General features: G+C 36.8%; 1 protein-coding gene and 1 long non-coding RNA gene across 4 annotated transcripts; one reads left to right on the top strand and one right to left on the bottom strand.

Annotated features, from left to right (window-relative positions):
* Positions 1–15,816: 15,816 nt before the first annotated feature.
* Positions 15,817–16,957, top strand: LOC123735915 (piggyBac transposable element-derived protein 4-like). The gene is made up of 2 exons (XM_045713076.1): positions 15,817–16,489; positions 16,638–16,957. The coding sequence occupies exons 1-2, from the start codon at positions 15,817–15,819 to the stop codon at positions 16,955–16,957; spliced, it is 993 nt and encodes a 330-aa protein (XP_045569032.1).
* Positions 16,005–18,888, bottom strand: LOC106568659 (uncharacterized). 3 transcript variants are annotated; one of them, XR_006765818.1, is made up of 6 exons: positions 18,521–18,888; positions 18,170–18,250; positions 17,179–17,317; positions 16,989–17,069; positions 16,655–16,837; positions 16,005–16,293 (listed from the first exon to the last, which is right to left on the bottom strand). It is a non-coding gene; the product is annotated as an uncharacterized lncRNA (long non-coding RNA). The 3 variants fall into 3 exon arrangements; XR_001320368.2 differs by having other exon boundaries at positions 16,655–17,069; XR_001320369.2 differs by having other exon boundaries at positions 16,655–17,029.
* Between the last annotated feature and the right edge of the window lie 323 nt (positions 18,889–19,211).

The raw sequence follows: 19,211 nt of genomic DNA, 5'->3' as shown, positions 1-19,211 counted from the left end.
AAAATGGTTTAAAAAAAATTTTTTAGGCCTGTCCAGAATGTAGCTTTTTCGGCATGATCGGGGTCACTGTTTTTGTGTCACGAAAATGAAGAAAAAAAAATCTGCAATTTTTTGTGAAAATGGTTTAAAATGTTTTTTTAGGCCTGTCCAGAATGTAGCTTTTTCTGCATGACCGGGGTCACTGTTTTTGTGTCACGAAAATGAAGAAAAAAAATCTGCAATTTTTGTGAAAAAAGTTTTAAAATGTTTTTTAGGCCTGTCCAGAATGTCGATAATTCGGCATGACCGGGGTCACTGTTTTTGTGTCACGAAAATGAAAAAAAAAAAATCTGCAATTTTTTGTGAAAATGGTTTAAAAAAATTTTTTTAGGCCTGTCCAGAATGTAGCTTTTTCGGCATGATCGAAGTCATCGTTTTTAGGGACAAATTAGAAATCTGCAATTTTTGTGAAAATGGTTTAAAATGTTTTTTAGGCCTGTCCAGAATGTCGCTAGTTCGGCATGACCGGGGTCACTGTTTTTGTGTCACGAAAATGAAGAAAAAAAATCAGCAATTTTTTGTGAAAATGGTTCTAAAATGTTTTTTTAGGCCTGTCCAAAATGTCGCTAGTTCGGCATGATCGGAGTCATCGTTTTTGGTGACAAAAATAGAAACCTGCAATTTTTGTGAAAATGGTTTTAAAATGTTTTTTAGGCCTGTCCAGAATGTCGATAGTTCGGCATGATCGGAGTCACTGTTTTTGTGTCACGAAAATGAAAAAAAAAATCTGCAATTTTTGTGAAAATGGTTTAAAAAAATTTTTTAGGCCTGTCCAGAATGTAGCTTTTTCGGCATGATCGGGGTCACTGTTTTTGTGTCACGGAAATGAAGAAAAAAAATCTGCAATTTTTTGTGAAAATGGTTTAAAATGTTTTTTTAGGCCTGTCCAGAATGTAGCTTTTTCTGCATGACCGGGGTCACTGTTTTTGTGTCACGAAAATGAAGAAAAAAAATCTGCAATTTTTTGTGAAAAAGTTTTAAAATGTTTTTTAGGCCTGTCCAGAATGTCGATAGTTCGGCATGACCGGGGTCACTGTTTTTGTGTCACGAAAATGAAAAAAAATATCTGCAATTTTTTGTGAAAATGGTTATAAAATGTTTTTTTAGGCCTGTCCAGAATGTCGATAGTTCGGCATGACCGGGGTCACTGTTTTTGTGTCACGAAAATGAAGAAAAAAAATCTGCAATTTTTTGTGAAAATCGTTTTAAAATGTTTTTTAGGGCTGTCCAGAATGTCGATAGTTCGGCATGACCGGGGTCACTGTATTTGTGTCACGAAAATGAAAAAAAATATCTGCAATTTTTTGTGAAAATGGTTATAAAATGTTTTTTTAGGCCTGTCCAGAATGTCGATAGTTCGGCATGACCGGGGTCACTGTTTTTGTGTCACGAAAATGAAGAAAAAAAATCTGCAATTTTTTGTGAAAATGGTTTTAAAATGTTTTTTTAGGGTTGTCCAGAATGTCGATAGTTCGGCATGACCGGGGTCACTGTATTTGTGTCACGAAAATGAAAAAAAAATATCTGCAATTTTTTGTGAAAATGGTTATAAAATGTTTTTTTAGGCCTGTCCAGAATGTCGATAGTTCGGCATGACCGGGGTGACTGTTTTTGTGTCACGAAAATGAAAAAAAAAAAATCTGCAATTTTTTGTGAAAATGGTTTAAAAAATTTTTTTAGGCCTGTCCAGAATGTAGCTTTTTCGGCATGATCGGAGTCATCGTTTTTAGGGACAAATTAGAAATCTGCAATTTTTTGTGAAAATGGTTTAAAATGTTTTTTAGGCCTGTCCAGAATGTCGATAGTTCGGCATGACCGGGGTCAATCTTTTTGTGTCACGAAAATGAAAAAAAAATATCTGCATTTTTTGGTGAAAATGGTTATAAAATGTTTTTTTTAGGCCTGTCCAAAATGTCGCTAGTTCGGCATGATCGGAGTCATCGTTTTTGGTGACAAAAATAGAAATCTGCAATTTTTGTGAAAATGGTTCTAAAATGTTTTTTTAGGCCTGTCCAGAATGTCGATAGTTCGGCATGATCGGGGTCACTGTTTTTGTGTCACGAAAATGAAAAAAAAAAAATCAGCAATTTTTTGTGAAAATGGTTTAACATTTTTTTTTTAGGCCTGTCCAGAATGTAGCTTTTTCGGCATGATCGGAGTCATCGTTTTTAGGGACAAAATAGAAATCTGCAATTTTTTGTGAAAATGGTTCTAAAATGTTTTTTTTAGGCCTGTCCAAAATGTCGCGAGTTCAGCATGATCGGAGTCATCTTTTGGTGACAAAATAGCCTGCAATTTTTGTGAAAATGGTTTTAAAATGTTTTTTTAGGCCTGTCCAAAATGTCGCTAGTTCGGCATGATCGGAGGCATCGTTTTTAGGGACAAAATAGAAATCTGCAATTTTTTGTGAAAATGGTTTTAAAATGTTTTTTTTAGGCCTGTCCAGAATGTCGCTAGTTCGGCATGACCAGGGTCACTGTTTTTGTGTCACGAAAATGAAGAAAAAAAATCTGCAATTTTTGTGAAAATGGTTCTAAAATGTTTTTTTAGGCCTGTCCAAAATGTCGCTAGTTCGGCATGATCGGAGTCATCGTTTTTGGTGACAAAAATAGAAATCTGCAATTTTTTGTGAAAATGGTTTTAAAATGTTTTTTTAGGCCTGTCCAGAATGTCGATAGTTCGGCATGACCGGGGTCACTGTTTTTGTGTCACGAAAATGAAGAAAAAAAAATCTGCAATTTTTTGTGAAAATGGTTCTAAAATGTTTTTTAGGGTTGTCCAGAATGTCGATAGTTCGGCATGACCGGGGTCACTGTATTTGTGTCACGAAAATGAAAAAAAAATATCTGCAATTTTTTGTGAAAATGGTTATAAAATGTTTTTTTAGGCCTGTCCAGAATGTCGATAGTTCGGCATGACCGGGGTGACTGTTTTTGTGTCACGAAAATGAAAAAAAAAAATCTGCAATTTTTTGTGAAAATGGTTCTAAAATGTTTTTTTAGGCCTGTCCAAAATGTCGCTAGTTCGGCATGATCGGAGTCATCGTTTTTGGTGACAAAAATAGAAATCTGCAATTTTTGTGAAAATGGTTTTAAAATGTTTTTTAGGCCTGTCCAGAATGTCGATAGTTCGGCATGACCGGGGTCACTGTTTTTGTGTCACGAAAATGAAGAAAAAAAATCTGCAATTTTTGTGAAAATGGTTCTAAAATGTTTTTTTAGGGTTGTCCAGAATGTCGATAGTTCGGCATGACCGGGGTCACTGTATTTGTGTCACGAAAATGAAAAAAAAATATCTGCAATTTTTTGTGAAAATGGTTATAAAATGTTTTTTTTAGGCCTGTCCAGAATGTCGATAGTTCGGCATGACCGGGGTGACTGTTTTTGTGTCACGAAAATGAAAAAAAAAAAATCTGCAATTTTTTGTGAAAATGGTTTAAAAAAAAAATTTTAGGCCTGTCCAGAATGTAGCTTTTTCGGCATGATCGGAGTCATCGTTTTTAGGGACAAAATAGAAATCTGCAATTTTTTGTGAAAATGGTTTTAAAATGTTTTTTTTAGGCCTGTCCAGAATGTCGCTAGTTCGGCATGACCGGGGTCACTGTTTTTGTGTCACGAAAATGAAGAAAAACAAATCTGCAATTTTTTGTGAAAATGGTTTAAAATGTTTTTTTAGGCCTGTCCAGAATGTAGCTTTTTCGGCATGATCGGAGTCATCGTTTTTAGGGACAAAATAGAAATCTGCAATTTTTTGTGAAAATGGTTTTAAAATGTTTTTTTAGGCCTGTCCAGAATGTCGCTAGTTCGGCATGACCGGGGTCACTGTTTTTGTGTCACGAAAATGAAGAAAAAAAAATCTGCAATTTTTGGTGAAAATGGTTCTAAAATGTTTTTTTTTAGGCCTGTCCAAAATGTCGCTAGTTCGGCATGATCGGAGTCATCGTTTTTGGTGACAAAAATAGAAATCTGCAATTTTTTGTGAAAATGGTTTTAAAATGTTTTTTTAGGCCTGTCCAGAATGTCGATAGTTCGGCATGATCGGGGTCAATGTTTTTGTGTCACGAAAATGAAAAAAAAAAATCTGCAATTTTTTGTGAAAATGATTTAAAATGTTTTTTTAGGCCTGTCCAGAATGTAGCTTTTTCGGCATGATCGGAGTCATCGTTTTTAGGGACAAAATAGAAATCTGCAATTTTTTGTGAAAATGGTTTTAAAATGTTTTTTTAGGCCTGTCCAGAATGTCGCTAGTTCGGCATGACCGGGGTCACTGTTTTTGTGTCACGAAAATGAAGAAAAAAAAATCTGCAATTTTTTGTGAAAATGGTTCTAAAATGTTTTTTTAGGCCTGTCCAAAATGTCGCTAGTTCGGCATGATCGGAGTCATCGTTTTTGGTGACAAAAATAGAAATCTGCAATTTTTGTGAAAATGGTTTTAAAATGTTTTTTAGGCCTGTCCAAAATGTCGCGAGTTCAGCATGATCGGAGTCATCGTTTTTGGTGACAAAAATAGAAATCTGCAATTTTTTGTGAAAATGGTTTAAAATGTTTTTTTAGGCCTGTCCAGAATGTAGCTTTTTCGGCATGATCGGAGTCATCGTTTTTAGGGACAAAATATAAATCTGCAATTTTTTGTGAAAATGGTTTTAAAATGTTTTTTTAGGCCTGTCCAAAATGTCGCTAGTTCGGCATGATCGGAGTCATCGTTTTTGGTGACAAAAACAGAAATCTGCAATTTTTTGTGAAAATGGTTTTAAAATGTTTTTTTAGGCCTGTCCAAAATGTCGCTAGTTCGGCATGATCGGAGTCATCGTTTTTAGGGACAAAATAGAAATCTGCAATTTTTGTGAAAATGGTTTTAAAATGTTTTTTTAGGCCTGTCCAGAATGTCGCTAGTTCGGCATGACCAGGGTCACTGTTTTTGTGTCACGAAAATGAAGAAAAAAAATCTGCAATTTTTTGTGAAAATGGTTCTAAAATGTTTTTTTAGGCCTGTCCAAAATGTTGCTAGTTCGGCATGATCGGAGTCATCGTTTTTGGTGACAAAAACAGAAATCTGCAATTTTTTGTGAAAATGGTTTTAAAATGTTTTTTAGGCCTGTCCAGAATGTCGATAGTTCGGCATGACCGGGGTCACTGTTTTTGTGTCACGAAAATGAAAGAAAAATATCTGCAATTTTTTGTGAAAATGGTTATAAAATGTTTTTTTAGGCCTGTCCAGAATGTCGATAGTTCGGCATGACCGGGGTCACTGTTTTTGTGTCACGAAAATGAGAGAAAAAAAATCTGCAATTTTTTGTGAAAATGGTTCTAAAATGTTTTTTTTAGGCCTGTCCAAAATGTCGCGAGTCATCGTTTTTGGTGACAAAAATAGAAATCTGCAATTTTTGTGAAAATGGTTTTAAAATGTTTTTTTAGGCCTGTCCAGAATGTCCATAGTTCGGCATGATCTGCAATTTTTTGTGAAAATGGTTCTAAAATGTTTTTTTTAGGCCTGTCCAAAATGTCGCTAGTTCGGCATGATCGGAGTCATCGTTTTTGGTGACAAAAACAGAAATCTGCAATTTTTTGTGAAAAAGGTTTTAAAATGTTTTTTAGGCCTGTCCAGAATGTCGCTAGTTTTTTTAGGCCTGTCCAGAATGTCGATAGTTCGGCATGACCGGGGTCACTGTTTTTGTGTCAAAAAATGAAAAAAATAAATCTGCGCTTTTTTTGTGAAAATGGTTCTAAAATGTTTTTTTTAGGCCTGTCCAGAATGTCGATAGTTCGGCATGATCGGAGTCATCGTTTTTGGTGACAAAAATAGAAATCTGCAATTTTTTGTGAAAATGGTTCTAAAATGTTTTTTTTAGGCCTGTCCAAAATGTCGCTAGTTCGGCATGATCGGGGTCACTGTTTTTGTGTCACGAAAATGAAAAACAAAAAATCTGCAATTTTTTGTGAAAATGGTTTTTAATTTTTTTTTTTGGCCTGTCCAGAATGTAGCTTTTTCGGCATGATCGGAGTCATCGTTTTTAGGGACAAAATAGAAATCTGCAATTTTTTGTGAAAATGGTTTTAAAATGTTTTTTTTAGGCCTGTCCAGAATGTCGCTAGTTCGGCATGACCGGGGTCACTGTTTTTGTGTCACGAAAATGAAGAAAAAAAAATCTGCAATTTTTTGTGAAAATGGTTCTAAAATGTTTTTTTTAGGCCTGTCCAAAATGTCGCTAGTTCGGCATGATCGGAGTCATCGTTTTTGGTGACAAAAATAGAAATCTGCAATTTTTTGTGAAAATGGTTTTAAAATGTTTTTTAGGCCTGTCCAGAATGTCGATAGTTCGGCATGATCGGGGTCACTGTTTTTGTGTCACGAAAATGAAAAAAAAAATCAGCAATTTTTTGTGAAAATGGTTATTAATTTTTTTTTAGGCCTGTCCAGAATGTAGCTTTTTCGGCATGATCTGAGTCATCGTTTTTAGGGACAAAATAGAAATCTGCATTTTTTGTGAAAATGGTTTTAAAATGTTTTTTAGGCCTGTCCAGAATGTCGATAGTTCGGCATGACCGGGGTCACTGTTTTTGTGTCACGAAAATGAAAAAAAATATCTGCATTTTTTGTGAAAATGGTTATAAAATGTTTTTTTAGGCCTGTCCAGAATGTCGATAGTTCGGCATGACCGGGGTCACTGTTTTTGTGTCACGAAAATGAAGAAAAAAAATCTGCAATTTTTTGTGAAAATGGTTCTAAAATGTTTTTTTAGGCCTGTCCAAAATGTTGCTAGTTCGGCATGATCGGAGTCATCGTTTTTGGTGACAAAAACAGAAATCTGCAATTTTTGTGAAAATGGTTTTAAAATGTTTTTTTAGGCCTGTCCAGAATGTCGATAGTTCGGCATGACCGGGGTCACTGTTTTTGTGTCACGAAAATGAAAGAAAAATATCTGCAATTTTTGTGAAAATGGTTATAAAATGTTTTTTTAGGCCTGTCCAGAATGTCGATAGTTCGGCATGACCGGGGTCACTGTTTTTGTGTCACGAAAATGAGAGAAAAAAAATCTGCAATTTTTTGTGAAAATGGTTCTAAAATGTTTTTTTAGGCCTGTCCAAAATGTCGCTAGTCATCGTTTTTGGTGACAAAAATAGAAATCTGCAATTTTTTGTGAAAATGGTTTTAAAATGTTTTTTAGGCCTGTCCAGAATGTCCATAGTTCGGCATGATCTGCAATTTTTGTGAAAATGGTTCTAAAATGTTTTTTTAGGCCTGTCCAAAATGTCGCTAGTTCGGCATGATCGGAGTCATCGTTTTTGGTGACAAAAACAGAAATCTGCAATTTTTTGTGAAAAAGGTTTTAAAATGTTTTTTAGGCCTGTCCAGAATGTCGCTAGTTTTTTTAGGCCTGTCCAGAATGTCGATAGTTCGGCATGACCGGGGTCACTGTTTTTGTGTCAAAAAATGAAAAAAATAAATCTGCGCTTTTTTTGTGAAAATGGTTCTAAAATGTTTTTTTTAGGCCTGTCCAGAATGTCGATAGTTCGGCATGATCGGAGTCATCGTTTTTGGTGACAAAAATAGAAATCTGCAATTTTTTGTGAAAATGGTTCTAAAATGTTTTTTTTAGGCCTGTCCAAAATGTCGCTAGTTCGGCATGATCGGGGTCACTGTTTTTGTGTCACGAAAATGAAAAACAAAAAATCTGCAATTTTTTGTGAAAATGGTTCTAAAATGTTTTTTTTAGGCCTGTCCAAAATGTCGCTAGTTCGGCATGATCGGAGTCATCGTTTTTGGTGACAAAAATAGAAATCTGCAATTTTTTGTGAAAATGGTTTTAAAATGTTTTTTTAGGCCTGTCCAGAATGTCGATAGTTCGGCATGATCGGGGTCACTGTTTTTGTGTCACGAAAATGAAAAAAAAAAAATCAGCAATTTTTTGTGAAAATGGTTATTAATTTTTTTTTTAGGCCTGTCCAGAATGTAGCTTTTTCGGCATGATCTGAGTCATCGTTTTTAGGGACAAAATAGAAATCTGCATTTTTTTGTGAAAATGGTTTTAAAATGTTTTTTTAGGCCTGTCCAGAATGTCGATAGTTCGGCATGACCGGGGTCACTGTTTTTGTGTCACGAAAATGAAAAAAAATATCTGCATTTTTTGTGAAAATGGTTATAAAATGTTTTTTTAGGCCTGTCCAGAATGTCGATAATTCGGCATGACCGGGGTCACTGTTTTTGTGTCACGAAAATGAAAAAAAAAAAATCTGCAATTTTTTGTGAAAATGGTTTAAAAAATTTTTTTTAGGCCTGTCCAGAATGTAGCTTTTTCGGCATGATCGAAGTCATCGTTTTTAGGGACAAATTAGAAATCTGCAATTTTTTGTGAAAATGGTTTAAAATGTTTTTTAGGCCTGTCCAGAATGTCGCTAGTTCGGCATGACCGGGGTCACTGTTTTTGTGTCACGAAAATGAAGAAAAAAAATCTGCAATTTTTTGTGAAAATGGTTCTAAAATGTTTTTTTTAGGCCTGTCCAAAATGTCGCTAGTTCGGCATGATCGGAGTCATCGTTTTTGGTGACAAAAATAGAAACCTGCAATTTTTTGTGAAAATGGTTTTAAAATGTTTTTTTAGGCCTGTCCAGAATGTCGATAGTTCGGCATGATCGGGGTCACTGTTTTTGTGTCACGAAAATGAAAAAAAAAAAATCTGCAATTTTTTGTGAAAATGGTTGAAAAAATTTTTTTTAGGCCTGTCCAGAATGTAGCTTTTTCGGCATGATCGGGGTCACTGTTTTTGTGTCACGAAAATGAAGAAAAAAAAATCTGCAATTTTTGTGAAAATGGTTTAAAATGTTTTTTTTAGGCCTGTCCAGAATGTAGCTTTTTCTGCATGACCGGGGTCACTGTTTTTGTGTCACGAAAATGAAGAAAAAAAAATCTGCAATTTTTTGTGAAAAAAGTTTTAAAATGTTTTTTTAGGCCTGTCCAGAATGTCGATAGTTCGGCATGACCGGGGTCACTGTTTTTGTGTCACGAAAATGAAAAAAAAATATCTGCAATTTTTTGTGAAAATGGTTATAAAATGTTTTTTTTAGGCCTGTCCAGAATGTCGATAGTTCGGCATGACCAGGTTCACTGTTTTTGTGTCACGAAAATGAAGAAAAAAAAAATCTGCAATTTTTTGTGAAAATCGTTTTAAAATGTTTTTTTAGGGTTGTCCAGAATGTCGATAGTTCGGCATGACCGGGGTCACTGTATTTGTGTCACGAAAATGAAAAAAAATATCTGCAATTTTTTGTGAAAATGGTTATAAAATGTTTTTTTAGGCCTGTCCAGAATGTCGATAGTTCGGCATGACCGGGGTGACTGTTTTTGTGTCACGAAAATGAAGAAAAAAAAAATCTGCAATTTTTTTGTGAAAATGGTTTTAAAATGTTTTTTTAGGGTTGTCCAGAATGTCGATAGTTCGGCATGACCGGGGTCACTGTATTTGTGTCACGAAAATGAAAAAAAATATCTGCAATTTTTTGTGAAAATGGTTATAAAATGTTTTTTTAGGCCTGTCCAGAATGTCGATAGTTCGGCATGACCGGGGTCACTGTTTTTGTGTCACGAAAATGAAGAAAAAAAAAATCTGCAATTTTTTGTGAAAATCGTTTTAAAATGTTTTTTTAGGGTTGTCCAGAATGTCGATAGTTCGGCATGACCGGGGTCACTGTATTTGTGTCACGAAAATGAAAAAAAAATATCTGCAATTTTTTGTGAAAATGGTTATAAAATGTTTTTTTTAGGCCTGTCCAGAATGTCGATAGTTCGGCATGACCGGGGTGACTGTTTTTGTGTCACGAAAATGAAGAAAAAAAAAATCTGCAATTTTTTTGTGAAAATGGTTTTAAAATGTTTTTTTAGGGTTGTCCAGAATGTCGATAGTTCGGCATGACCGGGGTCACTGTATTTGTGTCACGAAAATGAAAAAAAATATCTGCAATTTTTTGTGAAAATGGTTATAAAATGTTTTTTTAGGCCTGTCCAGAATGTCGATAGTTCGGCATGACCGGGGTGACTGTTTTTGTGTCACGAAAATGAAAAAAAAAAAATCTGCAATTTTTGGTGAAAATGGTTTAAAAAAAATTTTTAGGCCTGTCCAGAATGTAGCTTTTTCGGCATGATCGGAGTCATCGTTTTTAGGGACAAATTAGAAATCTGCAATTTTTTGTGAAAATGGTTTAAAATGTTTTTTTAGGCCTGTCCAGAATGTCGATAGTTCGGCATGATCGGAGTCATCGTTTTTGGTGACAAAAATAGAAATCTGCAATTTTTGTGAAAATGGTTTTAAAATGTTTTTTAGGCCTGTCCAGAATGTCGATAGTTCGGCATGATCGGGGTCACTGTTTTTGTGTCACGAAAATGAAAAAAAAAAAATCAGCAATTTTTTGTGAAAATGGTTATAAATTTTTTTTTTAGGCCTGTCCAGAATGTAGCTTTTTCGGCATGATCTGAGTCATCGTTTTTAGGGACAAAATAGAAATCTGCATTTTTTGTGAAAATGGTTTTAAAATGTTTTTTAGGCCTGTCCAGAATGTCGATAGTTCGGCATGACCGGGGTCACTGTTTTTGTGTCACGAAAATGAAAAAAAAATATCTGCATTTTTTTGTGAAAATGGTTATAAAATGTTTTTTTTAGGCCTGTCCAGAATGTCGATAATTCGGCATGACCGGGGTCACTGTTTTTGTGTCACGAAAATGAAAAAAAAAAAATCTGCAATTTTTTGTGAAAATGGTTTAAAAAATTTTTTAGGTCTGTCCAGAATGTAGCTTTTTCGGCATGATCGAAGTCATCGTTTTTAGGGACAAATTAGAAATCTGCAATTTTTTGTGAAAATGGTTTAAAATGTTTTTTTAGGCCTGTCCAGAATGTCGCTAGTTCGGCATGACCGGGGTCACTGTTTTTGTGTCACGAAAATGAAGAAAAAAAAATCTGCAATTTTTTGTGAAAATGGTTCTAAAATGTTTTTTTTAGGCCTGTCCAAAATGTCGCTAGTTCGGCATGATCGGAGTCATCGTTTTTGGTGACAAAAATAGAAACCTGCAATTTTTTGTGAAAATGGTTTTAAAATGTTTTTTTAGGCCTGTCCAGAATGTCGATAGTTCGGCATGATCGGGGTCACTGTTTTTGTGTCACGAAAATGAAAAAAAAAATCTGCAATTTTTTGTGAAAATGGTTTAAAAAAAATTTTTTAGGCCTGTCCAGAATGTAGCTTTTTCGGCATGATCGGGGTCACTGTTTTTGTGTCACGAAAATGAAGAAAAAAAAATCTGCAATTTTTTGTGAAAATGGTTTAAAATGTTTTTTTTAGGCCTGTCCAGAATGTAGCTTTTTCTGCATGACCGGGGTCACTGTTTTTGTGTCACGAAAATGAAGAAAAAAAAATCTGCAATTTTTTGTGAAAAAAGTTTTAAAATGTTTTTTTAGGCCTGTCCAGAATGTCGATAGTTCGGCATGACCGGGGTCACTGTTTTTGTGTCACGAAAATGAAAAAAAAATATCTGCAATTTTTTGTGAAAATGGTTATAAAATGTTTTTTTTAGGCCTGTCCAGAATGTCGATAGTTCGGCATGACCGGGGTCACTGTTTTTGTGTCACGAAAATGAAGAAAAAAAAAATCTGCAATTTTTTGTGAAAATCGTTTTAAAATGTTTTTTTAGGGTTGTCCAGAATGTCGATAGTTCGGCATGACCGGGGTCACTGTATTTGTGTCACGAAAATGAAAAAAAAATATCTGCAATTTTTTGTGAAAATGGTTATAAAATGTTTTTTTTAGGCCTGTCCAGAATGTCGATAGTTCGGCATGACCGGGGTGACTGTTTTTGTGTCACGAAAATGAAGAAAAAAAAAATCTGCAATTTTTTTGTGAAAATGGTTTTAAAATGTTTTTTTAGGGTTGTCCAGAATGTCGATAGTTCGGCATGACCGGGGTCACTGTATTTGTGTCACGAAAATGAAAAAAAAATATCTGCAATTTTTTGTGAAAATGGTTATAAAATGTTTTTTTAGGCCTGTCCAGAATGTCGATAGTTCGGCATGACCGGGGTGACTGTTTTTGTGTCACGAAAATGAAAAAAAAAAAATCTGCAATTTTTTGTGAAAATGGTTTTAAAATGTTTTTTTAGGCCTGTCCAGAATGTCGATAGTTCGGCATGATCGGGGTCAATGTTTTTGTGTCACGAAAATGAAAAAAAAAAAATCTGCAATTTTTTGTGAAAATGGTTTAACATTTTTTTTTTAGGCCTGTCCAGAATGTAGCTTTTTCGGCATGATCGGAGTCATCGTTTTTAGGGACAAAATAGAAATCTGCAATTTTTTGTGAAAATGGTTTTAAAATGTTTTTTTAGGCCTGTCCAGAATGTCGATAGTTCGGCATGATCGGGGTCACTGTTTTTGTGTCACGAAAATGAAAAAAAAAAATCTGCAATTTTTTGTGAAAATGGTTTAAAAAATTTTTTTAGGCCTGTCCAGAATGTAGCTTTTTCGGCATGACCGGGGTCACTGTTTTTGTGTCACGAAAATGAAGAAAAAAAAATCTGCAATTTTTTGTGAAAATGGTTTTAAAATGTTTTTTTAGGGTTGTCCAGAATGTCGATAGTTCGGCATGACCGGGGTCACTGTATTTGTGTCACGAAAATGAAAAAAAAATATCTGCAATTTTTTGTGAAAATGGTTATAAAATGTTTTTTTTAGGCCTGTCCAGAATGTCGATAGTTCGGCATTACCGGGGTGACTGTTTTTGTGTCACGAAAATGAAAAAAAAAAAATCTGCAATTTTTTGTGAAAATGGTTTAAAAAAAATTTTTTAGGCCTGTCCAGAATGTAGCTTTTTCGGCATGATCGGAGTCATCGTTTTTAGGGACAAATTAGAAATCTGCAATTTTTGTGAAAATGGTTTAAAATGTTTTTTAGGCCTGTCCAGAATGTCGATAGTTCGGCATGACCGGGGTCAATCTTTTTGTGTCACGAAAATGAAAAAAAATATCTGCATTTTTTGGTGAAAATGGTTATAAAATGTTTTTTTTAGGCCTGTCCAAAATGTCGCTAGTTCGGCATGATCGGAGTCATCGTTTTTGGTGACAAAAATAGAAATCTGCAATTTTTTGTGAAAATGGTTTTAAAATGTTTTTTTAGGCCTGTCCAGAATGTCGATAGTTCGGCATGATCGGGGTCACTGTTTTTGTGTCACGAAAATGAAAAAAAAAAATCAGCAATTTTTTGTGAAAATGGTTATTAATTTTTTTTTTAGGCCTGTCCAGAATGTAGCTTTTTCGGCATGATCTGAGTCATCGTTTTTAGGGACAAAATAGAAATCTGCATTTTTTTGTGAAAATGGTTTTAAAATGTTTTTTTAGGCCTGTCCAGAATGTCGATAGTTCGGCATGACCGGGGTCACTGTTTTTGTGTCACGAAAATGAAAAAAAAATATCTGCATTTTTTTGTGAAAATGGTTATAAAATGTTTTTTTTAGGCCTGTCCAGAATGTCGATAATTCGGCATGACCGGGGTGACTGTTTTTGTGTCACGAAAATGAAGAAAAAAAAAATCTGCAATTTTTTTGTGAAAATGGTTTTAAAATGTTTTTTTAGGGTTGTCCAGAATGTCGATAGTTCGGCATGACCGGGGTCACTGTATTTGTGTCACGAAAATGAAAAAAAATATCTGCAATTTTTGTGAAAATGGTTATAAAATGTTTTTTTAGGCCTGTCCAGAATGTCGATAGTTCGGCATGACCGGGGTCACTGTTTTTGTGTCACGAAAATGAAGAAAAAAAAAATCTGCAATTTTTTGTGAAAATCGTTTTAACCCTTTCACACGTACCATCACACGGGGTGTGATCGTTCTACAGTGGTCCCTGAAGCGTACGATCACACCCCGTGTGATTAGAACACTAATTTAGAATGCTCATTTAGAACGGCCAGTTTCGAATGACGCAACAATCAACATTTGAGCTGGCCACACTTTTTTCAGAAACTATTTACACAAACAGTCCTTACGTAAACTATACCATGAATTAGCTAATAGCAATTACTATGTACAATTATTGAAAGTAATCCGACAATTAGTTTCAGCGCGCAGCTGGCCACACTTTTTTCAGAAACTATTTACACAAACACAGTCCTTACAAAGTTATGTCCAGAATGTGAGCAGTTTATTTTTTGATGCAATGTTCAGATATTCACAGAAGTATCTATAGCATAACACAATCATCCTAACCGGAAAAATGTAGGCTACATTTGTCCTAGCGCTGAGGAAAGATTGACGCAACACAAGCGGTCATATTTTCTAACTCTCAGCTGACATAAACTACACTATGAATTAGCTAATAGCAATTACTATTTACAATTAATCACATCACGGGTTTGCTCACCGTTGATCAAAATAATTGAGTAAAACACTTTCTAGAAATCGAAAGTAATCCGACGATTAGTTTCAGCGCGCAGCCATGCATTTTTTTCCTCACAGAAACCGAAGATAATAACAGACAAGATGAGTTCGGTCTGTTTATAGTATGCACGTTGAAGGGGTGTGTCTACTGTCGTTCACATCCCACCATTCTTTTCCAGAAGTCCTCAAAAAATGAGTGAACTCTTACTCACCTCATTTTGTTATAACATCTTTGGTCAGACGATTACGTGAAACCCAGAATGCATTGTATGTCAACAAACATGGCTCCATACACATAGCTGGAATTAGCTTAGCTCATCATAATCAGTATAACCTTCAAATAAGTATTTTACACACATAATATGTGCCCATTACAATCTATGCAAGAATCGGAATGCATGATTTGTCACCTAGAATTGAAAACATGTGAATAAAACAGTAAATACACAAATAATTACCACACAAAACATTTTCTGATGGTGATTTATTGATACAAGTGACGCATGCCGGCAGTCAATCACGTACCCTCTCACTCTGAGCCATTCAGTGTTGTTGTTTATGTATGTAGCTCGTGAGCTAAGCTGTAGCAAAAGCAATGTCTTTCAAAAGGAGACAACTCACAAATGTGGAAATTCTGGAGATTTTTTAAATTCTGACAATGAGTCTGAGTATGAAAGTCAGGAATCAGATTCTGACAGTGACAGTGAGGAGCTGCCCCCAACCTTGTAGCCATTGAGAACCCTGAATCTGAGGTTCCCTTGTCCACTGACGAAGTACCAGGTCCCTTTGAAGATGCTGGTGGTGATGGAGGCAGACCGACAGTGGATGAAGTACAAGAGTTCTGTGGTAGCTGGAAGGCCGCCAGCCATTTCACCCCTCCTGGCCCTGCTGTTTGCTTTGACGAGTCCCAGTCTGGAGTGCAACGCCCCTTGCCATTTCCAACTGAGGCAGAGTGCTTCAAGTTGTTTCTGACAGAGGAGCTCGTGGGAAACATAGTACAGGAGACCAATCGCTATGCCTTGGAGCTACAGGAGAAGAGAGAGCCAGGAGTGAGGGGGAAACTCGCTAAATGGGTGACAACCACAATTAGTGAAATGTATACCTTCCTGGTGACAGTCCTCCTCATGGGGATAGTAAAGAAGAACTCCCTAAGAGACTACTGGAGCACAGATCCTATGTTTGCAACTCCCTTCTTTGCCACCCTCTTTTCCCAAGACCGCTTCCTAATTCTGCTGCGATGCCTGCATTTCGTCAACAATGCTACTGCCATCCTAAGTGACCCGTTATACAAAATAAGAATTGTTCTTATCAGCCTGACATCAGCATTTGGTCGGGTCTTTGTGCCATACAAGGACCTATGCATTGATGAGTCCCTGATGTTATGGAAAGGTAGGCTGGCGTTCCGTCAATATATTCCCTCCAAAAGGCACAGGTTTGGGGTCAAGTTCTTTGTCATGTGCGACGTGAAGACAGGATATGTCCTGGATATTATAGTGTACACAGGGTCTACCACTGACATCAAACATTATGAGGGGCTTGGGGTGTCTGGGTCCGTGGTGATGACCATGCTGGCTCCTCATCTCGGCAAGGGACACACTTTGTACGTGGACAATTGGTACAGCAGTCCCACACTCTTCCAGCATCTGCTCTCCAACAGCACAGGGGCCTGTGGCACAGTCAGGTCGAACAGGAAGGGGATGCCGGCATTCGGATGCAGGAAGATGCAGAGAGGGGAGGTGGAGTTCCAGGAGAACGGTCAACAGCTGGCAGTAAAGTGGCATGACAAAAGAGACGTCCATGTCCTCTCCACTGTCCATACAGCAACCATGTCGGCCACAGGGAAGGTGGACCACCTGACGGGAGAGAGAAAGATAAAACCAGATTGTGTGCTAGACTATAACCTCAAAATGGGGGCCGTGGATAAGGCGGACATGATAAACAGCTTTGTGGAATGCACTCGGAAAACGACCAAGTGGTATAAGAAGATATTTTTCCAGCTGATCGACACTGCTGTCCTCAACGGCAGCATAGTTCACCGCCAACTAACAGGTGAGATGATTACTGAAACAGGTATTTTTGTAATTGGATGTACAGTTCACATACAAATCCATTATGCAATTACAGTGACAATATCTCACCAACCTACCCACTGCCTCATCATCCTCTAACTTTCCTCATCCTCCCCACTCCCTCATAGGTAAAGTAATTACCTACCAAAAATACAGAGAGAACCTCATGAGAGAGCTGTTGGAGGAGCACCACACCCCTCGGCGCCCCTCCACTGGGGGTCGCCCTGCTTTAGACAATCCCCTACGCCTCACTGCACGGCATTTTCCCTGCAAAGTCCCTCAAACTGCTGCTCAAGGTAGTCGCACACGGAGGCACTGCAAAGTCTGCCTGTCTGGCGCCAGGAGACGTAAGCAGAGGAAGATGACAAAATACATGTGTTTAGCTTGTGATACACCTCTATGTATTTCACCATGCTTTGAGGAGTATCACATGCTCAAGCATTATTGAGCACATCTGCAGCAATAAGTGACTGACTGACCTGACAGGTGACTTGACAGGTGACCTGCCATGATACTATGCCTTTAGAGGTGGGGGTGGAAATGCAGTTGTTGTTCAGTCACTGCATGAATATTAAATATGGGTTATGCATATTACATTTTTTGTCCTCTAGTAAAACAAGTTGTTGTTGAACCAACTACCAATACTTCAATAAAATAGACGACTATTACATATTGGCCTATGTGTTTTCTTGCTGTGTTTCCATCCAGTAAAACTGTTAAGGAGAGAACGTTAGCATACAAAAGCTGTCCTCAATCTTCAGCTCGAAAGATGTCCAGTTATGATATTGGCAAATACTGTTTGTGGTTTCTGAAAGTACAGAATAAAGAGGAATTATTAATTAGAATACAATATAAGGATATAGCAATAAAACAATATTACAAATAACATAATAAACACAGCTATAAAAATAGTTTATTGCATTGACAAAATCACAGATTTGAGTTATAACAGTAAGAAACTAACTTTTGAGCACCACAAGGGGGCAAGGCAGGGCAGAACAGAGCCATGCTGAATAGACCAAATAAACAAACCATGGTCATATGTTTTATTTTATTTAACTAGGCAAGTCATTTAACAGCAAATTATTATTTACCTATGATGGCCTACACCGGCCAAACTCGGACAACGCTGGGCCAATTGTGCGCTGCCCTATGGGTCTCCCAATCACAGCCAGTTGTGATACAGCCTGGATTTGAACCAGGGTGTCTGTAGTGATGCCTCTAGCACTGAGATGCAGTGCCTTTGAGCGCTGCGCCACTAGGGGAGTCATAAGGCCATGTAGCTTCAAAATACAACACAAGCTAATACTTCTCCGACGCAACTAGCATTGTTTTACAGAGCTAATAGAAGAATGTAGCTAGCTACCTAAGCACGATTGAATATAACACCATGAAGGTGGGCCTCCCTATGGCTCAATTGGTAGAGCATGGTGTTTGCAACGCCAGGGTTGTGGGTTCGATTCCCACAGGGGGCCAGTACGGAAGAAAAAAAAACGTATGAAATGTATTCATTCACTACTGTAAGTCGCTCTGGATAAGAGCGTCTGCTAAATGACTAAAATGAAAAGTTATAAAATGAGTAACGTCCCTCGCTTATAAGAAGTATACATTATTCTCGCTACGGCATACAGAAACTATTATAACGTAATAAGGCACTTACTTAGAAACGCAGCATGGATTTGAACCAGGGAGTCTGTAGTGACGTCTCTAGCACCGTGCTGTGCCTTTGACCGCTGCGCCACTAGGGGAGTCATAAGGCCATGTAGCTTCAAAATACAACACAAGATAATACTTCTCTGACGCAATTAGCATTGTTTTACAGAGCTGATAGAAAAATGTAGCTAGCTACCTAAGCACGATTGAATATAACATAAAGGTTATAAAATGAGTAACGTTACCTCACGTGTCCGCGGTTATAAAGAATATACACAAATCTATTATGCTCCATACATACAGTACGCTACAATAGAAACGACATACATAAACTATTACAATGTAATAATGCACTTACTTTGATAGAAACGCACACATTTCCAAAGTTATTATTAGTAACGAAAACAATGAGGGCAACAGATGGAAAATGTGAACACGTGTGCAGATCCTTTTCTGACGGGAGATTAGCAAATGTCTGCAGACTTGAACTGCACAAACAATTGGAAAGTGCTTGGGGAATTTTGTCCGGGTCAGAAATGTCCCAAAAATGTAATTGTCCGCAAAAGTAAAAATGACTATTTTTATGTGAATGATTGAGGAGGCGGAACACACCTAAATTCAAACTGTTCTTAGAAAATAAAAACTTGTTAGAAAATCATTTGAAATTGAAGTTGAAACAGCCTATAAATAAAAACAGTCTGCGTGCTTTGGTTTGAGGGCAGCGCGGATTAAATGCACTGTTACGTAACAATCACATTCTGGAATGGAGAGAACATTCTAACATCACGTGCACAAAAAAACTCACGCTGTGGCAACCGTTAGAGATATTTGGAACTCACGCGTGAAAGGGTTAAAATGTTTTTTTAGGGTTGTCCAGAATGTCGATAGTTCGGCATGACCGGGGTCACTGTATTTGTGTCACGAAAATGAAAAAAAAATATCTGCAATTTTTTGTGAAAATGGTTATAAAATGTTTTTTTTAGGCCTGTCCAGAATGTCGATAGTTCGGCATGACCGGGGTGACTGTTTTTGTGTCACGAAAATGAAGA

This window comes from Salmo salar, unplaced genomic scaffold (assembly GCF_905237065.1).
Source record: "Salmo salar unplaced genomic scaffold, Ssal_v3.1, whole genome shotgun sequence".
Taxonomy (NCBI): domain Eukaryota; kingdom Metazoa; phylum Chordata; class Actinopteri; order Salmoniformes; family Salmonidae; genus Salmo; species Salmo salar.
This window is presented reverse-complemented; position numbering and strand designations above follow the sequence as displayed.